Below are 22995 nucleotides of genomic sequence, written 5' to 3'. Positions count from 1 at the left end.
TTCAGTTCACCTATGTGCAGGAGCAAACCTTAATGCTGGAGTCCCATGTGACTTAATCCCTAGATAAAATATAATGGAATATCTAGCATGCAAATGCAAAGGCCTGTTCAAGCATGACGCTAGGAAAAAAATAAAAGTCATCTTTCTTAGTCCTCATGCAGCCAATACAGAAACATGGGAGGGAGGACAGAATTCTGAGATAGAATTGACCTCAACATTCCAGGAAAACTTTGTTTTACTCACCGCTGCTCCACCACTTTTGGCCGTTGATCACGTAGCTGTCTCCATCTCTCTCGAGGCTGCATTCCATATTGGTGGCATCACTCGAAGCGACGCCAGGTTCTGTTCAAACAAAATACCAATCATGGCTTACTGCAGCTGGAGTAATTGAAAACAGAATTTAACTTAGTCCATTTTATCACCAAGCAGAGGTGATAGAAGCAGCATCAGTGGTCCGCAAGGAGAAAAGGCAGTGCGTCTGTCCCCACCACCCTCAGCAGATGATGTGACCATTTATGTGGTTTTATTATGTTGCTCCGGTGGGAAGGTAAACAGCATTTCCGTGTGCTGCTCTGGTTCTGCCCAAAGCAGCTTAATCATGCTGGCCACATGACCCAGAAAAAACTGTCTGCAGAAGCGGACAAACGCCGGCTCCCTCGGCCTGTAAAGCAAGATGAGCACCGCAACCCCAGAGTCATTCGTGACTGGACTTAATTGTCAGGGGTCCCTTTACCTTTTTATTATGTTGCTTAATGTTCCCCTATGGGACACGGGTGGCACTGTGGATTAAACCAGAAAGCCTAGGACTTGCTGATCAGAAGGTTGGCGGTTCGAATCCCAGCAACAGGGTGAGCTCCCGTTGCTCGGTCCCTGCTCCTGCTAACCTAGCAGTTCGAAAGCACGTCAAAGTGCAAGTAGATAAATAGGTACTGCTCCAGGGGGAAGGTAAATGGCGTTTCCGTGCTCTGCTCTGGTTCGCCAGAAGCGGCTTAATCATGCTGGCCACATGACCCGGAAGCTGTATGCCAGCTCCCTCGGCCAATAAAGCGAGATGAGCGCCACAACCCCAGAGTCGGTCACGACTGGACCTAATGGTCAGGGGTCCCTTTACCTTTAATGTTCCCCTAGTTGTTTTAAAGCACTTCTGGGGACCACACAGACAGGTTGGCATTTTTCCTGGTCCCTCTTGATTGGTTTGGAAAGTGGCCTTACTATTGATTTTGCTGAAGATCTTAGATCAGCCGTGGCAAACCTTTTAGAGACCGAGTGCCCAAACTGCAACCCAAAACCCACTTATTTCTCGCAAAGTGCCAACACAAAGTGCCCTGAGTTCTTGAACTTCTTTGCGGGGGGGTTGCACACTGTTGTTGAGCTTTCATTGGGGGAAATGTCCAGGTTTGCTGAGCTTTTTCGAGGGAGGCAGCCACCAAACTAATACAGAGGAAGCCAATTGACAAGAGGCAATAATCTCCCACCCAATCGCCGCAGACAATCTCTGGCTCGCACAAGCAAAACATAACCCGTTTCTGGCTCGCAGTGGCATGGGGGGCCGGGGAACTCTAGTGAGATTTTCCTGCCCACAGTGGTCGGGGGGGCAGCTGCCCACTTTGCCAACCCCCAGCAATGGTGCAGATGAACCGATGGCACACATGCCCACAGAGAGGGCTCTGAGTGCCCACTCTGGCACAGGTGCCATAGGTTTGCCACCATTGTCTTAGATTGTTTCTAAGTTAATCTAAGGAGAATGTCAAAGAGCTCAAATATATATGTAGACGTATATTTATTAGTTGAGAATTCTTATCAACATGCAATTCTATGTGATGTAGAAAGATGGTGATGAGAAGGACAGGGAATATTTTAAATCTGGTTCAAGCTCTATTTGTTTTATTATTGCAATGTGTCTTACAGGTTATTGAATTTCACACTTATATAACAAAACATATATACATCTCAAATTATTTTAAAAAACAGTATAAAAATAAGACAAACATACAAAAAATAATAATTGGAGCAGATATAAATGATAAAGAAAAGATATTCCTGGAAAAATACTACAGAGGAACTGTTGCGGACTATCAATACTAAAACCATTATATTTCTCTGTATGTAATACAAATGTAAGAAGTCACCATGCAGGCCCTATTGGAGGATTTTTGTAGCACCGTATCACAATTCTTAGTTTTAAGAGGAAAAGAAGAAACTATTACCTGTCATGCAGAAGCAAGAACTTATTTTCCCTTCTAGGAGAGGCTCCAGCCACTGTTTCTTTTGTTCCTGGGTCCCATACATGTGCAGGACCTCCATGTTTCCTGTGTCTGGGGGGAGACAAACAGAAAAGACGCTGTTGCGGTTTCCGCTCCATCAGACACACAGTGATCACTGCATAGAGGCAAGATGGGAAACCTCAGGCCCAGGAACCATATGCAACACCTCAGGACTCATTATCCAGCCCTGAGGACAACTCCCAAGCTCACGTCTGTCACCAGCCCTGCTTTGCACCCTCCTTGAGTGGTTTTTGCCTGGCTGGAATGTGCCCTTCAACTCTGAAAATGCTTCTACCTTCCTAGGTGTCGGATGAAGGTAAAGGTAAAGGTAAAGGGACCCCTGACCATTAGGTCCAATCGTGACCGACTCTGGGTTGCGGCGCACATCTTGCTTTATTGGCCGAGGGAGCCAGCATACAGCTTCAGGGTCATGTGGCCAGCATGACTAAGCCGCTTCTGGCGAACCAGAGCAGCCCACGGAAACGCCGTTTACCTTCCTGCTGGAGCGGTACCTATTTATCTCCTTGCACTTTGACGTGCTTTCGAACTGCTAGGTGGGCAGGAGCAGGGACCAAGCAACGGGAGCTCTCCCTGTCACGGGGATTCGAACTGCTGACCTTCTGATCAGCAAGCCCTAGGCTCAGTGGTTTAACCCACAGTGCCACCCTCGTCCCATGTAGGATGAAGAGGGGTGTGCAAATGGTATCTGTAGGAACCAGTCAAAGGTCTAATGCACATTTGTCTCTGGCATGCAGTCCCTGAAGAGAAAGCATGGCACTTGAGCTGAGAAAGGTTCCCCATCAGGTACTAGGTTAGCCCAGTTGGTTAGAGCATGAGACTCTTAATCTCAGGGTAATGGGTTCGAATCCCAAATTGGGCATTGCAGCGGGCTGGACTAGATAACACTTGAGGTCCCTTCCAACTCTACAGTTCTGTGATTCTACGATCCCTGGTATGAGTGTCATAACAATTCACTGACCTGGGGCATGGCAGTTGAACACGTTGGGCGCGAAGAAGCACTTCCCAGTCTCTTCTGCGATTAAGGCATAGTCCAGCTGGCCAAGACCACTAACCCCTGGCAGGAAAAGGTTCCAGAGACCCTCTGCCTTGGCCCTTTCCTGATGACAGAAGGAAGAGGGATCAAGCCAAGTCATGGTGGCACTGAACAACCATTCTAATATTTTAGCTAGAAGGGAGATATATAATACTTAAATATAATAAAATAAATAATTTAAGAGCCGGGGTGCTTACAGCATTTGGGGAAATATACGTATTTTAATATAATCCCAATAAAATAAATGCCAATCTGATTGAAATCACAGCACTCAGAAAACACCAAGCCAAATTCTTGGTTCTGGCAATGCCATAAACAGCTTCACTTATTCTGTCTGTCTGTCTGTCTGTCTGTCTCTCTCTCTCTCTTTCTCTTTCCTTCTTTCCTTCCTTCTTCTCTCTCTCTGTCTCATATACACACCAGTTCTTAAAGTGTGAAATTATTATTTTTTCCTCCTTGGTTATAGAAACAGAAGACTAAAAACTACACATTGCAGAGATTTCTGTCTTTCCACAGTGTTATTCAGCAAAACATCTATGATTAACGGCCCAGAGTGTAAGCCTGTGAAACTGCAGAAGAAATTTGGCCTAGGCTTGCCTGCAGTTGAAATCAATTGACCTAAAGTGCTTTAAAGCAAAAGCGTCGCCGTTTTATCAGGCATGTGGATCAGGGTGATAAACTACCCTTTCTCTTCAAAACTTTACCTGCCATTTTAATTGGAATAAGATCCCCAAACATCAGATAAGCTATTCTTCAAGTGACATTTGCACAGCTACCGGACTGTATCAGGTAATTCCTTCCATTATTAACACCACAGAAGTGAAAAAACGCAAGCACCTTCAGTCTCTCAATCACGGGAGGCTTTTTCCATACGTCTGGCGAATTTTTATTTCTGGCGTAATACTCCACCATTTCCTAGGAAAATAAAATACATCAATAGAGAACACATAACAGCCAATAAAGCCACATCAGTGCATTTCCCCCCGTCAGTACATTTCACTAGATTGCTTCTTACTCTGCTTTTCATATGGTTTGTGAGTAATTGGAATGTGAATGTGAGCACCTGAAGTCCAATAGACTGGATTAATAGCGAAGCAATATTTCCCTCACACATCTAAATGACTATATGACTTTCAGAAAACATCTGAAGGCAGCCCAGTACACACGGGGAATTTTTAAATGTTTGACGTTTTATTGTGCTTTTAATATTTTGTTGTGAGCCAACCAGAGTGGCTGGGACAGCCCAGTCAGATGGGTGTTATATAAATAATAAAATAATACAGTGGTACCTCGGGTTACGAACTTAATTCATTCTGGAGGTCCGTTCTTAACCCGAAACTGTTCTTAACCTGAGGCGCGCTTTCGCTAATGGGGCCTCCCGCTGCTGCTGTGCTGCCGGCGCACAATTTCCATTCTCATCCTGAAGCAAAGTTCTTAACCTGAAGCACTATTTCTGGGTTAGCGGAGTCTGTAACCTGAAGTGTATGTAACCCGAGGTACCACTGTAAAATAAAAGGACTCCTGTGAAGCCATTACAGTGATACCTCAGGTTACATACGCTTCAGGTTACATACACTTCAGGTTACAGACTCTGCTAACCCAGAAATAGTGCTTCAGGTTAAGAACTTTGCTTCAGGATGAGAACAGAAATCGTGCTCCGGCGGTGCGGCAGCAGCAAGAGGCCCCATTAGCTAAAATGGTGCTTCAGGTAAAGAACAGTTTCAGGTTAAGAATGGACCTCCGGAATGAATTAAGTACTTAACCTGAGGTACCACTATATGTCTAGAGTGTAATTTACCTAACTGTACCATTGGACCTTAGAAAGGCCCACTACTATTTTCTGTCCTGGGGCCCCTGCACTAGATGGCTGGGTCTGAACGCTATCCACCATTAAAATTTCCCACAATGCCACGGGTCAATGTTTTGTTTGGGGTGGGCTTAAAATGGCAGGCATTTCCCAGCTGCCCGATTTAGAAAACAGATGCTGCTGCTGCTACTGCATGCCCCTGGGGTGAGGACACCAACCCAGGAGGTGAGTTACCAGGCCACATTTTGTTATGAGGCAACTCAGGCTTACAGCTGGTCCTGGCGGCCAGAGATGAAAAAAGTTGCACCAGCTAAAATCCCCTCTCTGTAGAGGCACCAACTTCTCAAGGTGATTGAGGAGGCCTGATGTTTCGTCTTGACATCATGCACACCCGATGTCGCACAACATCCCAATGTCACGAGCATGGCATTGTGATGTACCACGGGGCAGAGTCAAATGCCCTCTGAAAATTGATGGGGCCCACCCACTAATAAAAAAACATTTGGGGTGTGTGAAAGTGCCTCTGCCCCCAGGATCTGGCACCTATGCCTCTGTGTAAAACTGTTAAGTTGTGGGTGAACATATCAGACGACACAGCGATTCTTCAAACAGCTCTTGTTTATTCACAGGCCAGAACAGAACAGGACTGAAGGGTTCAGCCAGCCTGCTTATATAGAGCTCTAGTACAATGTAACTGTAACAACTTTCTGTAACTATCCAATCACTGAACGTCACTTTCGATCCCTTATTTGCATATGCGGACCTGAACTATCTACAGTAGCCCCCTGCTGGCCCAGGGTGAGAACTTCAGTACATAACAAAAACTATGAATGATACAGGAGTCCTAATAACCTTCGCAATGGGATCACCTCTGCCTTCTGGCACTGAGGGAGGAACTCGACCTGATAGCAGGGAGGCCAAAGCTGTACTGGACTTGAACTCTCATCATCTCTGCTCATAGCCATGTTGTTTGATGGAAGCTGAAGTCTAACGACGGATGGAGAGCAGCAGATTACCCATCTCTGCTAGATAACTGCTAAATAACTATATCTGTGTCTTACTTTGACAACCACAAATCAGTACAGTGGTACCTCGGGTTACATACTCTTCAGGTTACAGACTCTGCTAACCCAGAAATATTACCTCGGGTTAAGAACTTTGCTTCAGGATGAGAACAGAAATCGGCAGCAGCAGCGGAAGGCCCCATTAGCTAAAGTGGTGCTTCAGGTTAAGAACAGTTTCAGGTTAAGTACGGACCTCCGGAACGAATTAAGTACTTAACCCGAGGTACCACTGTACTGTTGAATCATATACTAGAGAAATCTTAATAAACCAGGGCAAAATTCAGCCACATTTCTGTTCCTAATCAATGATTAGGCTCTCAATCTGTGCCTGATTAGTACCAGTGTTCTGTATATGCTACATCATATGTCTCACCATTTCAGCTGGAAAAACATATTTCTTCATGAAATCCTTCACCGTTTCAAGCGCTTCTTTGCCCTCTTTAGACTGGTGGAATAATTCTCCTGTGCTACAGGGCTGACTCTCAGTGGCAAAAGATGTTCTAGAAGAAAAACCCAGATGGGACAGTAATGGCATTTTTCTTCAGCTACATAGCCTTAAAGCAGAAACAAATTCATCTCCCTGACTCCTCATGCAATACCCCGCACTACAACTTCAACTGCTTTGGAGTGAACTCGTTGCCATTTTTAAAAAATATATTCTGCATAAACCATTCTTACTTTTTTGATACCAGTAATCCAGTTTCTGCCAAAGGTTTCACCATACTGCCAAACTTGTGGCTGTTTTCTGCAACGGAATTTCCCTGAAGGTATCTGGCGTAGATGCCCTAAGGAACATATAAACAAAAGTGTGTGTGATTTGGCTTTTTATTTCATTCAAGAACCCACTTGCTAAAACAATATGTCATGTAGAAATTGTGAAATGGCACAACACTTAGTACTGAACAGCCAAACAATTCTGCCTCTGAAACAACTGATAAAATATAAAATTTGGAGAGCTGTTGTTTGTTACTAGCTAAAGTAATATATAATGACCTTTGTTATTTTATTTTGAAATAATTTTTATTGAAGGTTTTCTTGAATTACAAAAGAACTGCAAGGTCTCTCTCTCTCTTGTTACGTTCAGTGTAAGACAATGTTGTTGATGTTCCAGAGCTGTTTATTTTTTTAAAAAGTTGGGGTGTTGAGGACACTGACACAAACCCACTGCAGGGCGGCTAAAATCCAGCTCCTGTAGGCTGCGGAAAACTAAATATGAAGTGTGGTAGTAGTAATAATCTCAACTAGCCCTGCAAAATCTCACAGCTGGATCTGCCAGTGTTTAAGGTGAGCCAAAAAGAGGACTGGTTCCCCACCGCCACCCAGTTATTAAGTTTTGTGTTCATGTGAATGTTAAGGGGCATTTGAATGGCGTGATTGACACATGCCTGAGACATATCTAGGAAATATGCACATCAAAGTAACGCTCAGTTTCTTGTTGAACTTCAAAAAACTTCACTAATATTATGTAGGAGTATGGCTTGCAGTATTTCTCCCTGAAACTTAAAATATGTTTAAAACGGGTAAGATATATTTACAGCCACAACTATTACCTGCATTATTGAAGCCACTTTAAAATACGAGAGTGCAAGGAAGAAATTCAGGTTGGGCACAGCAGGGCTGATACCTCTGCAGCGACAGTACGTCGCGATCACTTCTTCAGCCGAAGGAATTCCTAGGAAATTGATATGGAATAATGTGAAAACTTGGCTTGGTGTGCCAGTTACACACGGTTGTTGTTGTCTTAATTGTATGCAACAGGGGTATAAATAGATATACAGTCATACCTTGGGTTACAGACACTTGGGGTTGCGCAATTTCGGGTTGTGCACTGCGCCGAATCTGGAAGTACCAGAACGAGTTACTTCCAGGTTTTGGCGCATGCACAGAAGCGCTAAATCGCGCTTTGCGCATGCGCAGAAGCATCGAATCGCGACCCGCATGTGCACAGACACGGCGCTGCTGGTTGCAAGCGCTGCGGGTTGCGAACGTGCTTCCCGCACGGATCATGTTCGCAACCTGGGCGTCCACTGTACTAGTACAGTCATACCTCAGGTTGAATATGCTTCATGTTGAGCGTATTTGAGTTGTGCTCCACGGCAACCCGGAAGTAACAGAGCGCGTTACCTGCATTATTGCGGTTTCGTCGCTCGCGCATGCGCAGACGCTAAAAATGATGTCATGTGCATGCGCAGAAGCGGTGAAAAGCGATGCGCACATGCGCAGACGTGCCATTGCTAGTTACGTTTGCTTCTGGATGCGAACGGGGCTCCGGAACGGATCCCGTTCGCATCCCGAGGTACCACTGTACTGCATCTATTTTCTCATGCAGCAATATAGCCACCAGATCATAGAACCATAGAGAGATAGAGCTGGAAGGAACGACAAGGGTCATCTAGACCAGTGTTTCCCAACCTTGTGCCTCCAGCTGTTTTTGAACTACAACTCCCATCATCCCTGACTAGCAAGACCAGTGGCAAGGGATGATGGGAATTGTAGTCCAAAAACAGCTGGAGGCACAAGGTTGGGAAACACTGATCTAGACCAAGCCCCTGCAAAGCAAGAATCTTCTGCCTAACATGGGGCTCAAACCCACAACCGAGATTAAGAGTCTCATGCTGTACCAACTGAGATAACGTAACAGGTTGTATCCAATGCAGTGCTTATGTGAGAATGCTCCCACATCTCATAGGCATACACTGAGCTGTTGTTGCCTACCAGTCACATGGAGCTGGCAGTTAGTAATTCCTTTGCCCCACAGATAAACCTTTCTTTAAAAAAAACTTTGGTGGGGGTGGTGGGTGGGGAAAAGAGAGAGGAGCAATGGAGATAATCCCACTTGCTCAGGCTGCGTGTTGTTGCCTGCCAGTCACGTGGAGCTGGCAGCAGAAACTTCCTTTACCCTATTGAGTTTCTAATACAAAAAAAGTCTGGTTGTGAAAAGGAGTGTGTGTCCATATGAACTTATTCTGTGGTTTATTACTAGATCGTGGCATATGCAAGGTAAGTGGTGTAACCTAATATGACAAGAGGTACCCCATCATGAATTTTTGTGTCCCTGGTACCAGTCCGATCCCAGCCTCGGCTCCTGAAAGGTATTCAGGCATACCTTGAGTTTCTCACATAAATTTCCTTGCATAAAAATCAGCACACACGAATTTAGTTGCCAAGTACAATCTATCCACCCCCTGAATGGAGACCATCAAGATGATGTTAGGAGATAATTTGAAGGCAGGGAGCAGACAAAAGATAACCAGCTCAGTTTCACTGCACTAGGATGGTAGTCTTTCAAACCCTTAATTTGCAAGATGGAAATGGGCAGGAACTCCAGTGGAAAGACAATATCTACTACAGTGGTACCTCTGGATGCGAACGGGATCCGTTCCGGAGCCCCGTTCGCATCCTGAAGCGAATGTAAGTCACGACTGCACGTATGCGCATGCGCGGGTCGCGTTTCACCGCTTCCGCGCATGCGTGTGACATCATTTTGAGCGTCTGCGCATGCGGCGAAAACCGGAAGTAACGCATTCCGTTACTTCCGGGTCGCCGCAGAGTGCAACCCAAAAATGCTTAACCTGAAGCGTATTCATCCCAAGGTGGTGTTGTTGTTTAGTCGTTTAGTCGTGTCTGACTCTTTGTGACCCCATGGACCAGAGCACGCCAGGTACTTCTGTCTTCCAGTGCCTTCCGCAGTTTGGTCAATCCCAAGGTATGACTGTATAATAATTCCTCATCCCAAAGCCATTTCTCTTCTCCATGAAGGAAATGATATAATAAAGGAACCCTAAAATTTGTAGCCAGTGGCTCTCATCGCTCTAGCGAGGACCTTCATTCAGCTCACTGGTCCCCAAAGGTTGGTGACCCCCCAATACATAGGCACAGAACATATAAAGAAAGATGAGTGCATACCCGCAATATTGTTTATATACTGGAAATTCGCCATTTGCAAATGTTTGGAGGATCTGGGCCAAAACCAGAGAGAAGCAGTGTAAGCGAAGTCTGCCAGAGGATGCCCTATAGTTGAAAGTTCCCAGTCCAGCACTGCCACAACACAGGCCTGGAAAGAGAGGAATACAAGGGGGGAAACCAGTGGCAATGGTGAAAAGGTTTAGATCAACATTCATCAACCTGGTGCCCTCCAGGTGTTGTTGGATTGCAGCAAAGCTGGCTGGGGCTGATGGGATTTGTAGTCCACCAACATCTGGAGGGCACCAGTTCTGCAAGGGCTGGATTAGGCCAGCAGTCCCCAACCACTGACTCCAGCGTACACACAAGGCTCTAGACACAAACATTTTCTTCCTCGAGTTGCAGTAATCCAACGAACATATTTGCTGGACTTATGCGGCTCTCCCTGGTCTTGAAATAAGCATGAGATCCCAGAGAGACTGTTCTAGGACTGGAGGAATAACCTCAATGAAGTGAGCACAGGTGAGTATAAAGGGACCATTAACACCAGTCCATCTTCAGTGCCCTGCTTCCATTCATTCAACTTCTGAGAAGCTTGTTTTTATTACATCAGCAGCCACTCTAAAATATTGATGCAGAATTTACATACAAGAATTTATATCTATCATGTAAAACAAGAGCAACTAACCATGTTCCATGGGCTGCATCCTGCCCCCAAGAAGGTTTTTTGTGACCCTCCTTGTCTTTTTTTTTTAAAGAATCATAGAATTGCAGAGTTGGAAGGGACCCTGAAGATCATCTAATCCAACCCCTGCAATTTAGGAGGATAGAACCCTCAACCTCGGTGTTACCAGCTCTAAAGAGTCACTTAAAAAATAATAATGACTGGTTCTATGGGTCTCTCACTATGATTCCATGATGCCGGGAGCCACCCCAATATTTGTCTCGATGTTAAGAGATTTAGAAAATGGCAAAACCATGCAATTATTATGCAGTTAAAACTGTGGTTTGCAATCTTGGTTTGCCTGTAAACTGCAGTTTGCATATACCACTGTTTGCCCAGTATCAAGGCAAAAGCAAATGAGGGTTTGCCACTAAATTGGAAGTGATGGGGGGGGGAGAGAATCACAAAGCATGCAAGCACAGGGCTCATTCTGATTGCACCCAATATTTTCTGGCATTGTATCAAGCCGCCACCCACATGTGTCCAATAATTGCTTTGGAATGGACTACTGCAATGCACTCTATGTGGGGCTACCTTTGAAGGTGACCTGGAAACTACAACTACCGTAATCCAGAATGCGGCAGCTAGATTGGTAACTGGGAGCGGCCACCGAGACCACATAACACCGGTCTTGAAAGTCCTACATTGGCTCCCTGTACGTATCCGAGCACAATTCAAAGTGTTGGTGCTGACCTTTAAAGCCCAAAATGGCCTCGGCTCAGTATACCTGAAGGAGCGTCTCCACCTCCATCATTCTGCCCAGACACTGAGGTCTGGCACCGAGGGCCTTTTGGCGGTTCCCTCGCTGCAAGAAGCCAGGGAACCAGGCAGAGGGCCTTCTCGGTAGTGGCACCCGCCCTGTGGAACGCCCTCCCACCAGATGTCAAAGAGAAAAACACCTACCAGGCTTTTAGAAGACATCTAAAGGCAGCCCTGTTTAGGGAAGCTTTTAATGTTTAATAGACTACTGTATTTTAATATTCTGTTGGAAGCCGCCCAGAGTGGCTGGAAAAACCCAGCCAGATGGGCGGGGTATAAATAATAAATAATTATTGTTGTTGTTGCATCACATTCCATAAGGATATTACTGTGTTGCAATGGAAGGTTGAGGAAAACCTCTCCGAACTAGAGGCACAGCCTACTAGGCAAGGGCCAAGTCCACTGAAACAAGCAAGAATTGCAAAAAAAAAAAACCCACCACCTTTGTTTCAGTGCCCTGTATAACATACTGCTACTTTACTGGACTAGTATTTTGTGGAAAGAATTTGCACTGAAGGGGACGATTGCAGAGCAAAGCCTAAACTGGCTGTCGTTATGGTCATGAAACCGAAGCGGAGATTTGGACTTTATTCTAAAAGTGTTGCGTCATTTGTTGCTTGCGCAAAAAGGGCTCAACTTTCACTCACAAAAGAGGTGGCACAGAGATGCTGGAGGGGAGTTTTAGAGGGCTCTTTTTAGAATGATCCCTCCCACAGGGTTGTTATGTAACTATGTGAATTTAATTACAGGGTTAATGCCCAACTGGTTTTCTCAGCTCGGTTCAAACCATGAGGAGGATATGCCTAGAGTTTACAGCTCAACTGCCCAGATTTTTAATTTCTCCCCTCATTCTGAAGCATATTATTTCACACTGTCCTTTCCCCTGACATTCTGGAACAACATGTCATTCAGAAGAAGTCAGGAAAGCTTCTCAGGCACGGCGGTTGATTCCTATGACTGCTGGCTCCGTTCAGTATTACAACATCCCTATGTACGTCTCTGAAGTCTATTATTCTATTAGGAATATAAAATATAATTCAGTGTTCCTTTCTAATTCTAAATACATTTGTATACCTAATGGAGCAGTAAGAGGCCTCCTTCAGCGAGGAACATTGTTATCAATGTCCTTTCTCATAATTGTCTACTTGTCACGATAAAAACAAGTAAATCAGTAAAGCAAAACAGCCAAATAATACCCCTTCTTCCCTCAGACACATTTAAAAGGCTGTAGAATATTAATCAGCCAAAGGCCTAGTTGAAGAGGTACATTTTCATTATATATATTTTAGGCTCTAGGCAAACTTCCCTGGGGAGAGCATTCCACAAACTGGGAGCCACTACAGAGAAGGCCCTTCAGACCTCGCATGCAGAAGGCACACAAATAAGGGCCTCAGATTATGAACACAGAGTCTGGGACAGTTTATATGGGGAGGGGTTATTCTTCAAGTCCCTTTTTTATGTAATATGGTGAAGGAGTGATCCATGAGGGTACTGGCACCAAATTGACTCAAACCTATGGAATAAATAAATTTGAGGCACGACAAAAAGGATTATGCAGACATACTCTTACAGAATTGGAAACCAATTGCACAAGTCACGATCAGCACCATCCAATCTTTGGGTGGAAATGTCCCTTCTAACAGACTCCTTTATTCTTGTATCATTTGCAAAGCATTCCATAGCCTTATCTTTCTTTCATTTATTCCAATCCCTTTTCAGAGTGGCCACTGGTGACAAATTTAAACAAATTGCACCTAACCAATAGAGCAATGTCATCCATGTCTTGTTTCTGATGACACACAAAGGTATTTGGACATCTTCCCCAGAGGCAGAAAATGCAATATTTTATGAAGCACACAGAAATAAGAGGGACAACTTTTATGTCAGGGCTCTATGCACATAGTACTGGAAATGCTGCAAGCCTAACTGAAGCCGTATGCACAATACCTCTGTTGGATGAAATATGATGTTGTCTAATCGAAAATCTCCATGGACCAACTTTTCTTCAGTATCGCCAGGAGGCAGGTTGCTGGTTAACCATTCAGCCAATTCATCCATAGCTGGGATGTTTGCATGAGCAGCTGCTTGATACTGTCTTCTCCAAGTTGATACCTGAAAACAAAATCAGTAAGGGATGGGGCAAAATATATGTTAGACTGAGGCCCAACTGAAGGCAAAATGTTATGGTTGTGATCAAAAAATAAATTGCTTAAGCTCAGACAAAAGGTTTGTGCTAGCGGACTTCTCCATTTCTTTTTTAGTATTGTATCACAATATTGCTTTCAAAAGCAGATTGCCATGGTTGCACCATTTTTTGGATCCTAGTCTAGGAGTTCCCAAAATGCGGTTCATGGACTTCATTCAGGAAGTCCGCAGTATGTCTATGGACTTGTGATTGAAGACGAAAGAGGGCACATCCATCATAATCAATTTTTAGTGAATTTTTATTGCTTCTTTCATTTCCCGTATTGTATTTTATTGTATTTGTTATAGGATAAAATGCAATTTATAAGAAACCAATGAAGCAAAAAAACAAAACCAAAAAACCTTTAAAAATCATGCAGCATCAAGCAGAGTGAATTACAATTGCTGCAACGTGGTCAGCTAAGATGCTCAGCGATTTTCAAGTGCTCCGTGGGGGGGGGGGGAGTTTGGGAACCACTATCCTAATCCATAAAATTAATAGCCTTATTTCCTTCTTTCAAAAGGGAACACTTCCTCACACAGCAGACGAGTAGCACAATTCAAATGTATTTTTTTTAGTGAGAGTCAGAAGCACAGGTGTTGTAAAGGTGTGGTGTGATCTGTTGTGGAAAACTGATAATGGGAACATCAGCAGTGAAGTAAGAGGAGGAGGAGGAGCACAGAAAGGGCAAAGTGAACACTGTTGGGTAAAGCAGAACTGCAAGTGTAAGAGACCTGCAGAAAACCTATTTGCTTGATCAGCAGCTGCAGTTAAATCAAACTGGAAATGACCATTGATCTCTGGCCATTGCTGCTGCTGCTTCTGTAAATGTGCTCCATTAGTTGCTGGCACCAGCCACTTAAATATCGCCCAAGACTTGCAGAAAGCTAACTTCCTTGTTTAAGAGTTGAAATATGTATCCCTTGTCTGACACCAAAAAATAAAATAAAATAAAATAAATACGTGTGTGTGGAGGGAAGTCAGTCACTCTGTAAATGGCAAAGAGAACATTACTGGTGAAGAAAGTCATACGATGAGGCTGAAACATTGGAAAGGTTTTGTAGATCATTTACCTGCCTCTTACAGTAACCTGGTCCTTTTCCATAGCCTTGGAGTCCCAGTGAATTCACATTGAATGAGTGTAGTTTGGCCAGAGTTTCTATTACAGCTATGTATAGAGCAGATCTTTCCACTGGACTTATGTCAGGTAATGCAGTGTTTCGGAAGATGCGACCCTAAAGACACCAGGAGCCAAATATAAGGTGGGTGAGAAGCAAACAGGGAAGATTACAGCTTTAAAACACAAGATGCACCAGACCATCTGCACTGTGCATTTAAAGCAGTATCATGCCACTTTAAATAGTCGTGGCTGCCCCCTGGGAACCATAGTTTGTTCAGGGTACTGGGTGTTATCAGGAGACCTGTATCCCTCCCTGCCCCCTGCAAAGTTGCAATTCTTACCGTTGGGTTAACAGCAAATTACTCTTCCCAGGGAAATTTGGGGAAGAGGGGTCTCACAGAACCCTTAGCAAGCTACAGTTTGTTTAGGGAAGCTTTTAATGTTTGATGCATTACTGTATTTTAATATTTTGTTGGAAGCCGCCCAGAGTGCCTGGGGAAGCCCAGCCAGATGGGTGGGGTATAAATAAATAAATAAATTATTATTATTATTATTATTATTATTATTATTATTATTAATTATTATTATTATTATTATTACTGTTCCCATTACGGTATGGTACGATACCGTTTTAAATGTATAGTGCAAATGGAGCCTAATATATAGGCCCAGAATCAATTACAAAGTCAGTGATGACTTTGTTTTACTGGTTTTCAGAAGCACTGACACACAGATATGCTGCTTCGCCTTAGTTGAGCAACGAAGATAAACTGAAGAGATCGAATTAGTAACATACTTAGGGGAAAACAACACGTGATCATAACTTCATAGTTCTGTGCTTGAATGCAGAATTTATTTCCACAAACTGGAAGGGGCTGCTGTGTGTGTGACTTTAATCTTTTGCTCCTGGCTGTGGTCCTCACTGCCACCCCACCCCCCCACAAACAAAATATGCATTGAAGAGAGGAGGAATAGAGCCCATCCATTTTAAAAGAAAGATTTTTGCAATGCATATTGCAAGCATCGTAGAGCTGATCTAAATCAGAACTGCAGTAAGGGGCAAAGGCTTAGAGTCCCCTCTTCCCATACTCTAGGGTCCTGATCCAGATGGGGAGTCCCAGGCAGGGCCGGCCCAAGACATTTTGGCACCTGAGGTGAACCACAAAATGCACCCTCCACCAACCAAGGGAAGAATGGGTAATAATAATAATAATAATCTTGGTGTTATGTACTGAGTTGAATAGGATCCAAACTGCAGCAGTCTGATTGGTCCTAGAACAATAGGATCCAAAAGGCAGCAGTCTGATTGGTCCTAGAACAATAGGATTCAGAATCCAGCAGTCTGATTGGTCCTAGAACAATGCAGCAGTATGATTGGTTGGCAGGAACCACCCAATCATGCTCCAGATAGAAGTGAATCCACAACCTGATTGGCTTACAGTAGAATTCCGGAATTAGCCAATCATGTGCAGCCCGTTGTGTAAATAATGTATATAAAGCAGATACTTTGAGGGGACATTCATTCATTCCTCCTCACCACTATGAGCTGAATAAAGAGCATGAAATCACTTAGCGACTCTGAGTATATTTCACTTCGTCACTGTAAGAACAAGATGTTAGACTTCATAGGCCTTTGATCTGGTTCAGTGGGGACATTCTTATGTTTTTAAGCATTCTGGGCTAAATTTGCCCATGGAGCAGGAAAACTGTGCAGTAAATGCTGTTGCAATCAAAGCACCAACCTGTACATGTTGCATCACATAAAACTCCGTTCCAATCACAGAAGCATCGCTACAGTATAAGAGAGGCTCAGGAACTGGGAATCCAACGGCAAACAAGGCTTTCTGAACCTGATATTCTCTGTCGACCTGAACAGGATTATGGTAGGATATACAATAATGTGAGCGATAGGAGCTTAAGTGACAAAAGCTGTGATCCACAGAAACGGACACGCTTGCCCTATTCAGATCAGTAGAACTTAAGAATTGGGCAATTCTTATGCGTTCCAGCAAGATTTACAGCACAATCCCATAGAAGTTTATTCAACGCTAAGCCCAGCTAAGTTCAATGGAGCAAGCATGAATAAGACTGCAATTTTAAGGTTACAACCCTTTACCAAATTTCCTGAGTGCAAGTTCAGCTGAGCTCAGTGGAGCTTACTTCAAATACTCCAGCCTATTATCCAGCATTCACAAATCCCTAAAGGTGCAATGAAACCATTAGAAATGAATCACAATCGTTAGCACTTGCATACATTTGGGTAAGTGCTATCTGATTATCCATTTAAGTAATTTATAGAACACCTATTAACAATATTGAAGCAATTTACTTTTTTTTAAAAAAAATCCAAATACGTAAGTATACAGCAAACACAATCTCGATAACTTTAGAAGAAGAAAAGTCCACATGCACAGATGTACGACACAGGACAATATCCATACACATAAGAATAACCACGCCAATACAAAAGTCTAAAACGAAGAACCGTATCATTTGTTAAACAAGCCCACATAGACATTCCACCCATACAACAGTTCTTGCAATTTATCACTTTCATTAGCCACTCACACCAAATATGCAACCTTACCAGGGTTTTATTTCTTTTTTGATTTCACAGCTTTACATCAGTCTCACACATGTAACAGCCAATAAAAACCAAACACACTAACCAGAATAACACCCTTCCTCTCTGTGGCTCAAGAGTTGCATACAAGTGCAGGCTAATCTAGCCATTTCACATGGTTTATTTCTATGGATCAGTTCAGCTGACGCAAGTTTAATATAAAATATGCATGTGACTAACATACAGGCTACTATCTTAGATGTGACCTGGAATGAATATCTACCATCTGGACCCCAATAGCTGCAGGAAGTACCAAAATACTAATCTTTGTTTCAGCAAAATTTGGCCACCACCCTCCTGTAAGCAGGAGCCAGACTTTACAGAGACAATGGGATCTCTTTCAAGGTACATATATAGATAAATGTGTGGTCTCAAAATTAAGGCTGTGCCCTCCTTATTTCGAAGCTATCCCAGGAGTAAACAACAGTTCAGAGGATGTGGGCGTTTCATTCTTCAGTCATTCAGGAAGCCCCTTTCTCTACCAAGTTTCGTAAGATTCAGGCTATACCCAAACCCCAGATTTTGAATGGTTCATTGTCTCGCAGCTCAAACAGGACCCCCCTCTTTTATTCCTTAAGGATCAATCCTATCCTTTGCTAGAAAACCAAAGGCACAGGTGAGAAGATGATGTCGGCTTGTGGACCTAGGATTTTAAAGGAGAAGCTTAATTCCCTGACTTTGTGTTCTGTGTGCTTCTAGAACAGGTGTACACCCCTCCCTTTCTTACAGTCCTTTCTTTTTAATGTGAGCCTGTGGCACTCACTCTTTTAAGCTTTTGGGGTAGTTAGGGACTCTCTTTATTCCTTAGAATGAAGGTGTGTACGTGTCTAATGAGTGTTTGCTGCTCACATATGCAAAACATCCATATGCTCTGTCTCTTTTCATTTCTGCGCAATAAACCATTTTTTGCCCTACTTCCTGATGTGACAAGTTCGTTACTGAGCATGAGGGTTAAAGGTATACACAGTATCACATTTTCTATTTAACAGATGCATGTAATAGCTCCATGCTAAAGATGCCAACCCTCTCAGAGCTTCACACTGAGTTCATGCATGTGGTGGACACGCATGTGGTGTCAGACATACACCTCGTCACAGGAGGGGGTCTATAAAACTCTGAAACCCCCAACCACCAAGTCATAACACACTGCACCAACTCCATCCCACAACACAACCACATCACATTGCTAGTAGCAAATGTTAACGCCAACTACTGACAAACCCTCGACACAAATCTAGCAGAAAATGTAACACAAGATCCACAAATTCTGGACGGTAGCAGTTCTGCTTTTTATACCTGCGAGCCTAGTTCTTACGGTCAACTGAAGGAGCCATTCTCCTCCTCCACCCTGTTGCTAATCAAATCAATGTCTTCAAATGAAAGCCAAAGATATTTCACTAACGGATTGTTTTACAACGGCAAATTTACCTTATGAGCTTGAGGCAGGAGTGAGCCATGTGGTTTCTTCCTCAGTACGTAGGTCTTGAGGCCTTTTTCCAAGTAAAAAGTTGGGTTGGACTGCCCTGAGCTATGTGAGCAAAGATATGCATTATTATTATTTTAAAAACTTGTTAGTCACTTTTTACGCACACAAAAGCTCACCAAGTGAGTTACATTTTAAGAAGGTAAGCGTAAGTACAACCCAACACATGCTGGTTATAGAATGATAGAATGGTAGAGTTGGAAGGAACCACAAGAGCAATCCAGACCAACTCCTTGTGATGCAGGAGTATTTTGCTCACGACCCTGAGATTAAGAGTCTCGCACTCTACCAAGGTATGAGTGAAAGAGGTTCCTAGGGCAGCAAACAAAAATTCAGCAGGCTGAGCTCTTCGGGCCATGGAAATGTAGTGATGAATAAGAGGCTTTCTGCTGCCCATCAGGCAATGGCTTTTTCGACCTATCTTGGCCTACCTTCCAGCCCTAGGAGACTTCCTAAGAGAGCTGCTCCAGAGGAAGAACTGGGGGGGGGGGGGAGAGACTCTGCTGTTCATCAAGCAATGGCTTTTTCCACCTGCTTTGCCCCACCCTCCAGCCCTAGGACTTTCCCCGAGACCAGCACTTTGAGAACAGCAGAAACAGCTGGGAAGAAATAATAGGAATTCAGGGATATTAAAAATAAAATAAAATAATAAGCTGTGTGTCCTTGTTTCTCAGTTTGATCCTTCTGCCTGGTTTTGTATGTTTTGCGGTATTTCATGCATTGTGACTTACCGCTATTTTTTATTGATTCTAGTTTATTAATTATTTATTGTAATTGATAAGTGCAAACCATTTCATTATTATTTGCTGATATTTAATTCTACTGTTTACCATTATATTCCAATGGATTATTGAATATTGCTTTATTGGATATAAGTTGCTTATTTAAAAGTCATTGTGACTTTTTTTTGTATTGGATCAGATTTGTTAATACTTGTGTGATCTTTGCTGTCTGTTTTGATGTTTGTTCAGCCGATAAACTGCCTTGTGTATAGTAATATAGCAAGGCAGTATACAAATTAAAAGTGAAATGAACTGAAAGGCAACAGAAACCAAACCAGGGGTTAAAAAGGGATGGAGAACCTGTGGTCCTCTGGATGTGGTTGGACTCCATATACCATCAGCTCTAGCCTGCATGGCCAATGGCCAGGGATGATAGGAGTTCTGGTCCAGTCTTATTCTTAATCTTTGGTGATCACTTGTAGCCGACTAAGATTGTCTTCCATAAACACAGTTTTAACAGTGAGTCCACAAGTGACTGTGGTGGCCAATTCTGGATCCACACGTCCTTCCACAGTGGGAACCTAGGTTCCCAGGTGGGAGTTGATCATGGTGAGGGTTTGCCAAACGTGCCTTCCTGTTAGCACGTTTTTCCCTTTTGTCCTGAGTTTGAGCGTCTTCAAAGCCCATGACACCTTTAGTAAAGGCTGTTCTCCAACTGGAGCACTTGCAGGCCAGTGTTTCCCAGTTGTCAGTGTTTATACTCCATTTTTTTTTAGATTTGCCTTGAGAGAGTCTTTAAACCTCTTTTGTTGACCACCAGCATTACGCTTTCCATTTTTAAGTTCGGAATAGAGTAGTTGCTTTGGAAGACGATAATCAGGCATCTGAACTACATGACCAGTCCAACGAAATTGATGTTGAAGAATCATTGCTTTGACACTGGTGATCTTTGCTTCTTCCAGTACACTGGCATGAGTTCGCTTGTCTTCCCAAGTGATATGGAACATTTTTCAGAGACACGGTTGATGGAATCTTTCAAGGAGTTGGAGATGGTGCTTATAAGTGGTCCATGTTTCACAAGCGTACAGTAAGGTTGGTAGTACAATAGCTTTGCAAACAAGCATTTTGGTTTCCCTGCAAATGTCCCAGTCCTCAAACACTCTGCACTTCAACTGGGAGAAAGCCATGCTTGCAGAGTTCAGGCGATGCTGGATTTTGGCATCAATGTCACCCCTTGTGGAAAGATAACTGTCCAGCCAGGAGAAGCGATCAACATTTTCAAACGTTACACCATTGAGTTGGATTTGTGGCACTGCAGAGGGGTTGTTTTGTGCTTATTGGTTCAGTGACATCTGGAGGACCCTAGGTTGTCCACCCTTACCAAATCTAATAATTTTGGTTTAACTAGTTAAAAGTCTGGGTGCATGGAAGAACAACCACACCTGTGAAATTTTATCATGAAACACTTGCACAAGGAAATTGCTTTGATAATCAAAGCAACACATTTTGGGGCAAGCCTTTTCAGCAGAGGCATACCAGTGGATTCGAAACTGCTTTTTTACATCTGAAATTGCTTTTATTTTATTTTATTTTTATTTTGTAAGAAACACAATTTTTATTGTTGATGCTTTTGCCTTGATATTGCTTCAAGATACTTTATGGGAAGCAATTCACAAACGTAATCTAAATAAATATAAATACTAAATCTGAAGTCGACATTCAGAGCATGCACAGCACACCTGCTCATTACGTGGCATGTTTTCTCTCCGAAGCCATAACAACCCCAGATTTGGTGCTGAGGGGAAAAACAGCACAAAAGCAGAATGCTCTATGAGTTCAGAGGGCAATAATTAGTGCTCGCTTCGGCAGCACATATACAGAGGGCAATAATTAGACTCTATAACTCACTAAAAAAAAAAGTTAGCTGGTCCTTACAAACAACAGGTGTATTGCTGGTAGGATATGGGTTTCTGGAACACAGTTTCAAAGCTAGTTAATTAGTTGCAACGGTCCAAGATAACAACAGTGTCTCTCTCTTGCCTATTTGCGTCCTTTGTTCCTCCCTTTGGGGACTGCTCAAAAACAACCAGGATAGGCAGGTCAGTACTATATGTGGAGCTACAACCATAAATGGGCTAGGATTGTTGTAAAATTGGGCATTCCAACAGGAGAGACCGCCTTGAGAGTCTTGGCAAAGTTGCCACATCGCTTAAACACCTTCCTTATTCTTTTAATGGCAATGGCGCCCACCTGAGAGGTATCTGGAGTTGAGAAGAGTTCTGGCTGAAAAAAAGTTCTGCCTATAACTACGGTTCCCACGATTCTTGTGCCGGGGGGGGGGGTGGATGGATCATAGAATTGTAGTCTTGGAAAGGACCGCCAGGGTCATCTAGCCCAACCCCCTGCAATGCAGGAATCTCGCTGAATTCAGTGCCCTGATTTCCGAGCACCATTGCTCCGCGAAGCTGCCATCCTTACCTGTACTGCCTGACCCTCAGCGCTTCGGGTGGGTGCTGCGGGAAGCCCGGCAGGTGCCGGCACAGGTATCTCTCCAAGGCTCCCTGGTCAAATCTGTGCGGCTTCCTCACTTCGGTGGTATCGGGCTCACTTGCCATTTTGCAGAGGCTCCTCTCCACTTGCCTCGAACCGGTTCGCTGACTTGATGCTACACTGGAGGCGAGAGCAAAGAGGGCGGTGGGGTGAAATAATAATTGCAGCGCAAAGGTTGCTGCAGCCGCACCTCCAAGCTATAGGGCTGCCTCTGAAGTTACTCCAAAGCGTTTGCAAAGACGCTCCTCCTCCTCACCCAGAGCAGAAAGAGCTGTTTGGGACGCTGCCCCTGCGGCTTTTCTGGAGACCGAGCAGATCTCTGAAACAACTCTTTCACCAGGTCTGCCCAAGGCGTTTGGCTTTACCCCCCCCCCCGCAAGGGTGGAGGTGTCGTAGCCCAGACCCAGTCGCTGCTTTAGAGAGCAGGTCCACTGACTTCAATGGGTCCACTCCCAAGTCTTGCGTGGACTGGGGCTGCTCAGCTTGCAACCCTTAAACCCACTCGCAAGGCAATGCAAAACACGGGGGGTGAGGGCAAAGCAAAATGGTGTCCTTTTCATGGGCGTAGCCGGGATTTTTGTTTTGGTGTGGGGCAGGCTTTATGGGGGGGGAACCCGTTATGTTATCTTTTTTATTGTGGGGGCAGTTGCTCCCCCCTGGCCGCCCACCTCTCCTTGGCCGCACTTTTGCTTGCAAGGGGGGCAACCAGGATTTTGGTTTTGGTGGGGGAGCAGGCT

At 44.0% G+C, this 22995-nt stretch overlaps 1 protein-coding gene across 1 annotated transcript in view; it reads right to left on the bottom strand.

Moving 5' to 3' along the window:
* The window catches only part of ACAD11 (acyl-CoA dehydrogenase family member 11), a gene marked incomplete at its 5' end in the record, with an annotated part of 37929 nt that extends 15606 nt beyond the window's left edge, over positions 1–22323 (bottom strand). Inside the window, 13 exons of the mRNA XM_083577938.1 lie at positions 244–342; positions 2208–2315; positions 3244–3382; positions 4156–4233; positions 6563–6689; positions 6868–6974; positions 7740–7861; positions 10096–10243; positions 13523–13687; positions 14834–14995; positions 16623–16748; positions 18932–19031; positions 22187–22323. Of these exons, the coding sequence (XP_083434064.1) occupies positions 244–342; positions 2208–2315; positions 3244–3382; positions 4156–4233; positions 6563–6689; positions 6868–6974; positions 7740–7861; positions 10096–10243; positions 13523–13687; positions 14834–14995; positions 16623–16748; positions 18932–19031; positions 22187–22323 (1618 nt within the window). The remainder of the gene's footprint in view (positions 1–243; positions 343–2207; positions 2316–3243; positions 3383–4155; positions 4234–6562; positions 6690–6867; positions 6975–7739; positions 7862–10095; positions 10244–13522; positions 13688–14833; positions 14996–16622; positions 16749–18931; positions 19032–22186) is intronic.
* Positions 22324–22995: the final 672 nt, after the last annotated feature.

Source organism: Podarcis filfolensis (assembly GCF_964270895.1).
Source record: "Podarcis filfolensis genome assembly, chromosome: 12".
Lineage (NCBI taxonomy): Eukaryota > Metazoa > Chordata > Lepidosauria > Squamata > Lacertidae > Podarcis > Podarcis filfolensis.
The sequence above is the reverse complement of the archived record's forward strand: the minus strand, read 5'-3'. Positions and strand labels throughout refer to the sequence as shown.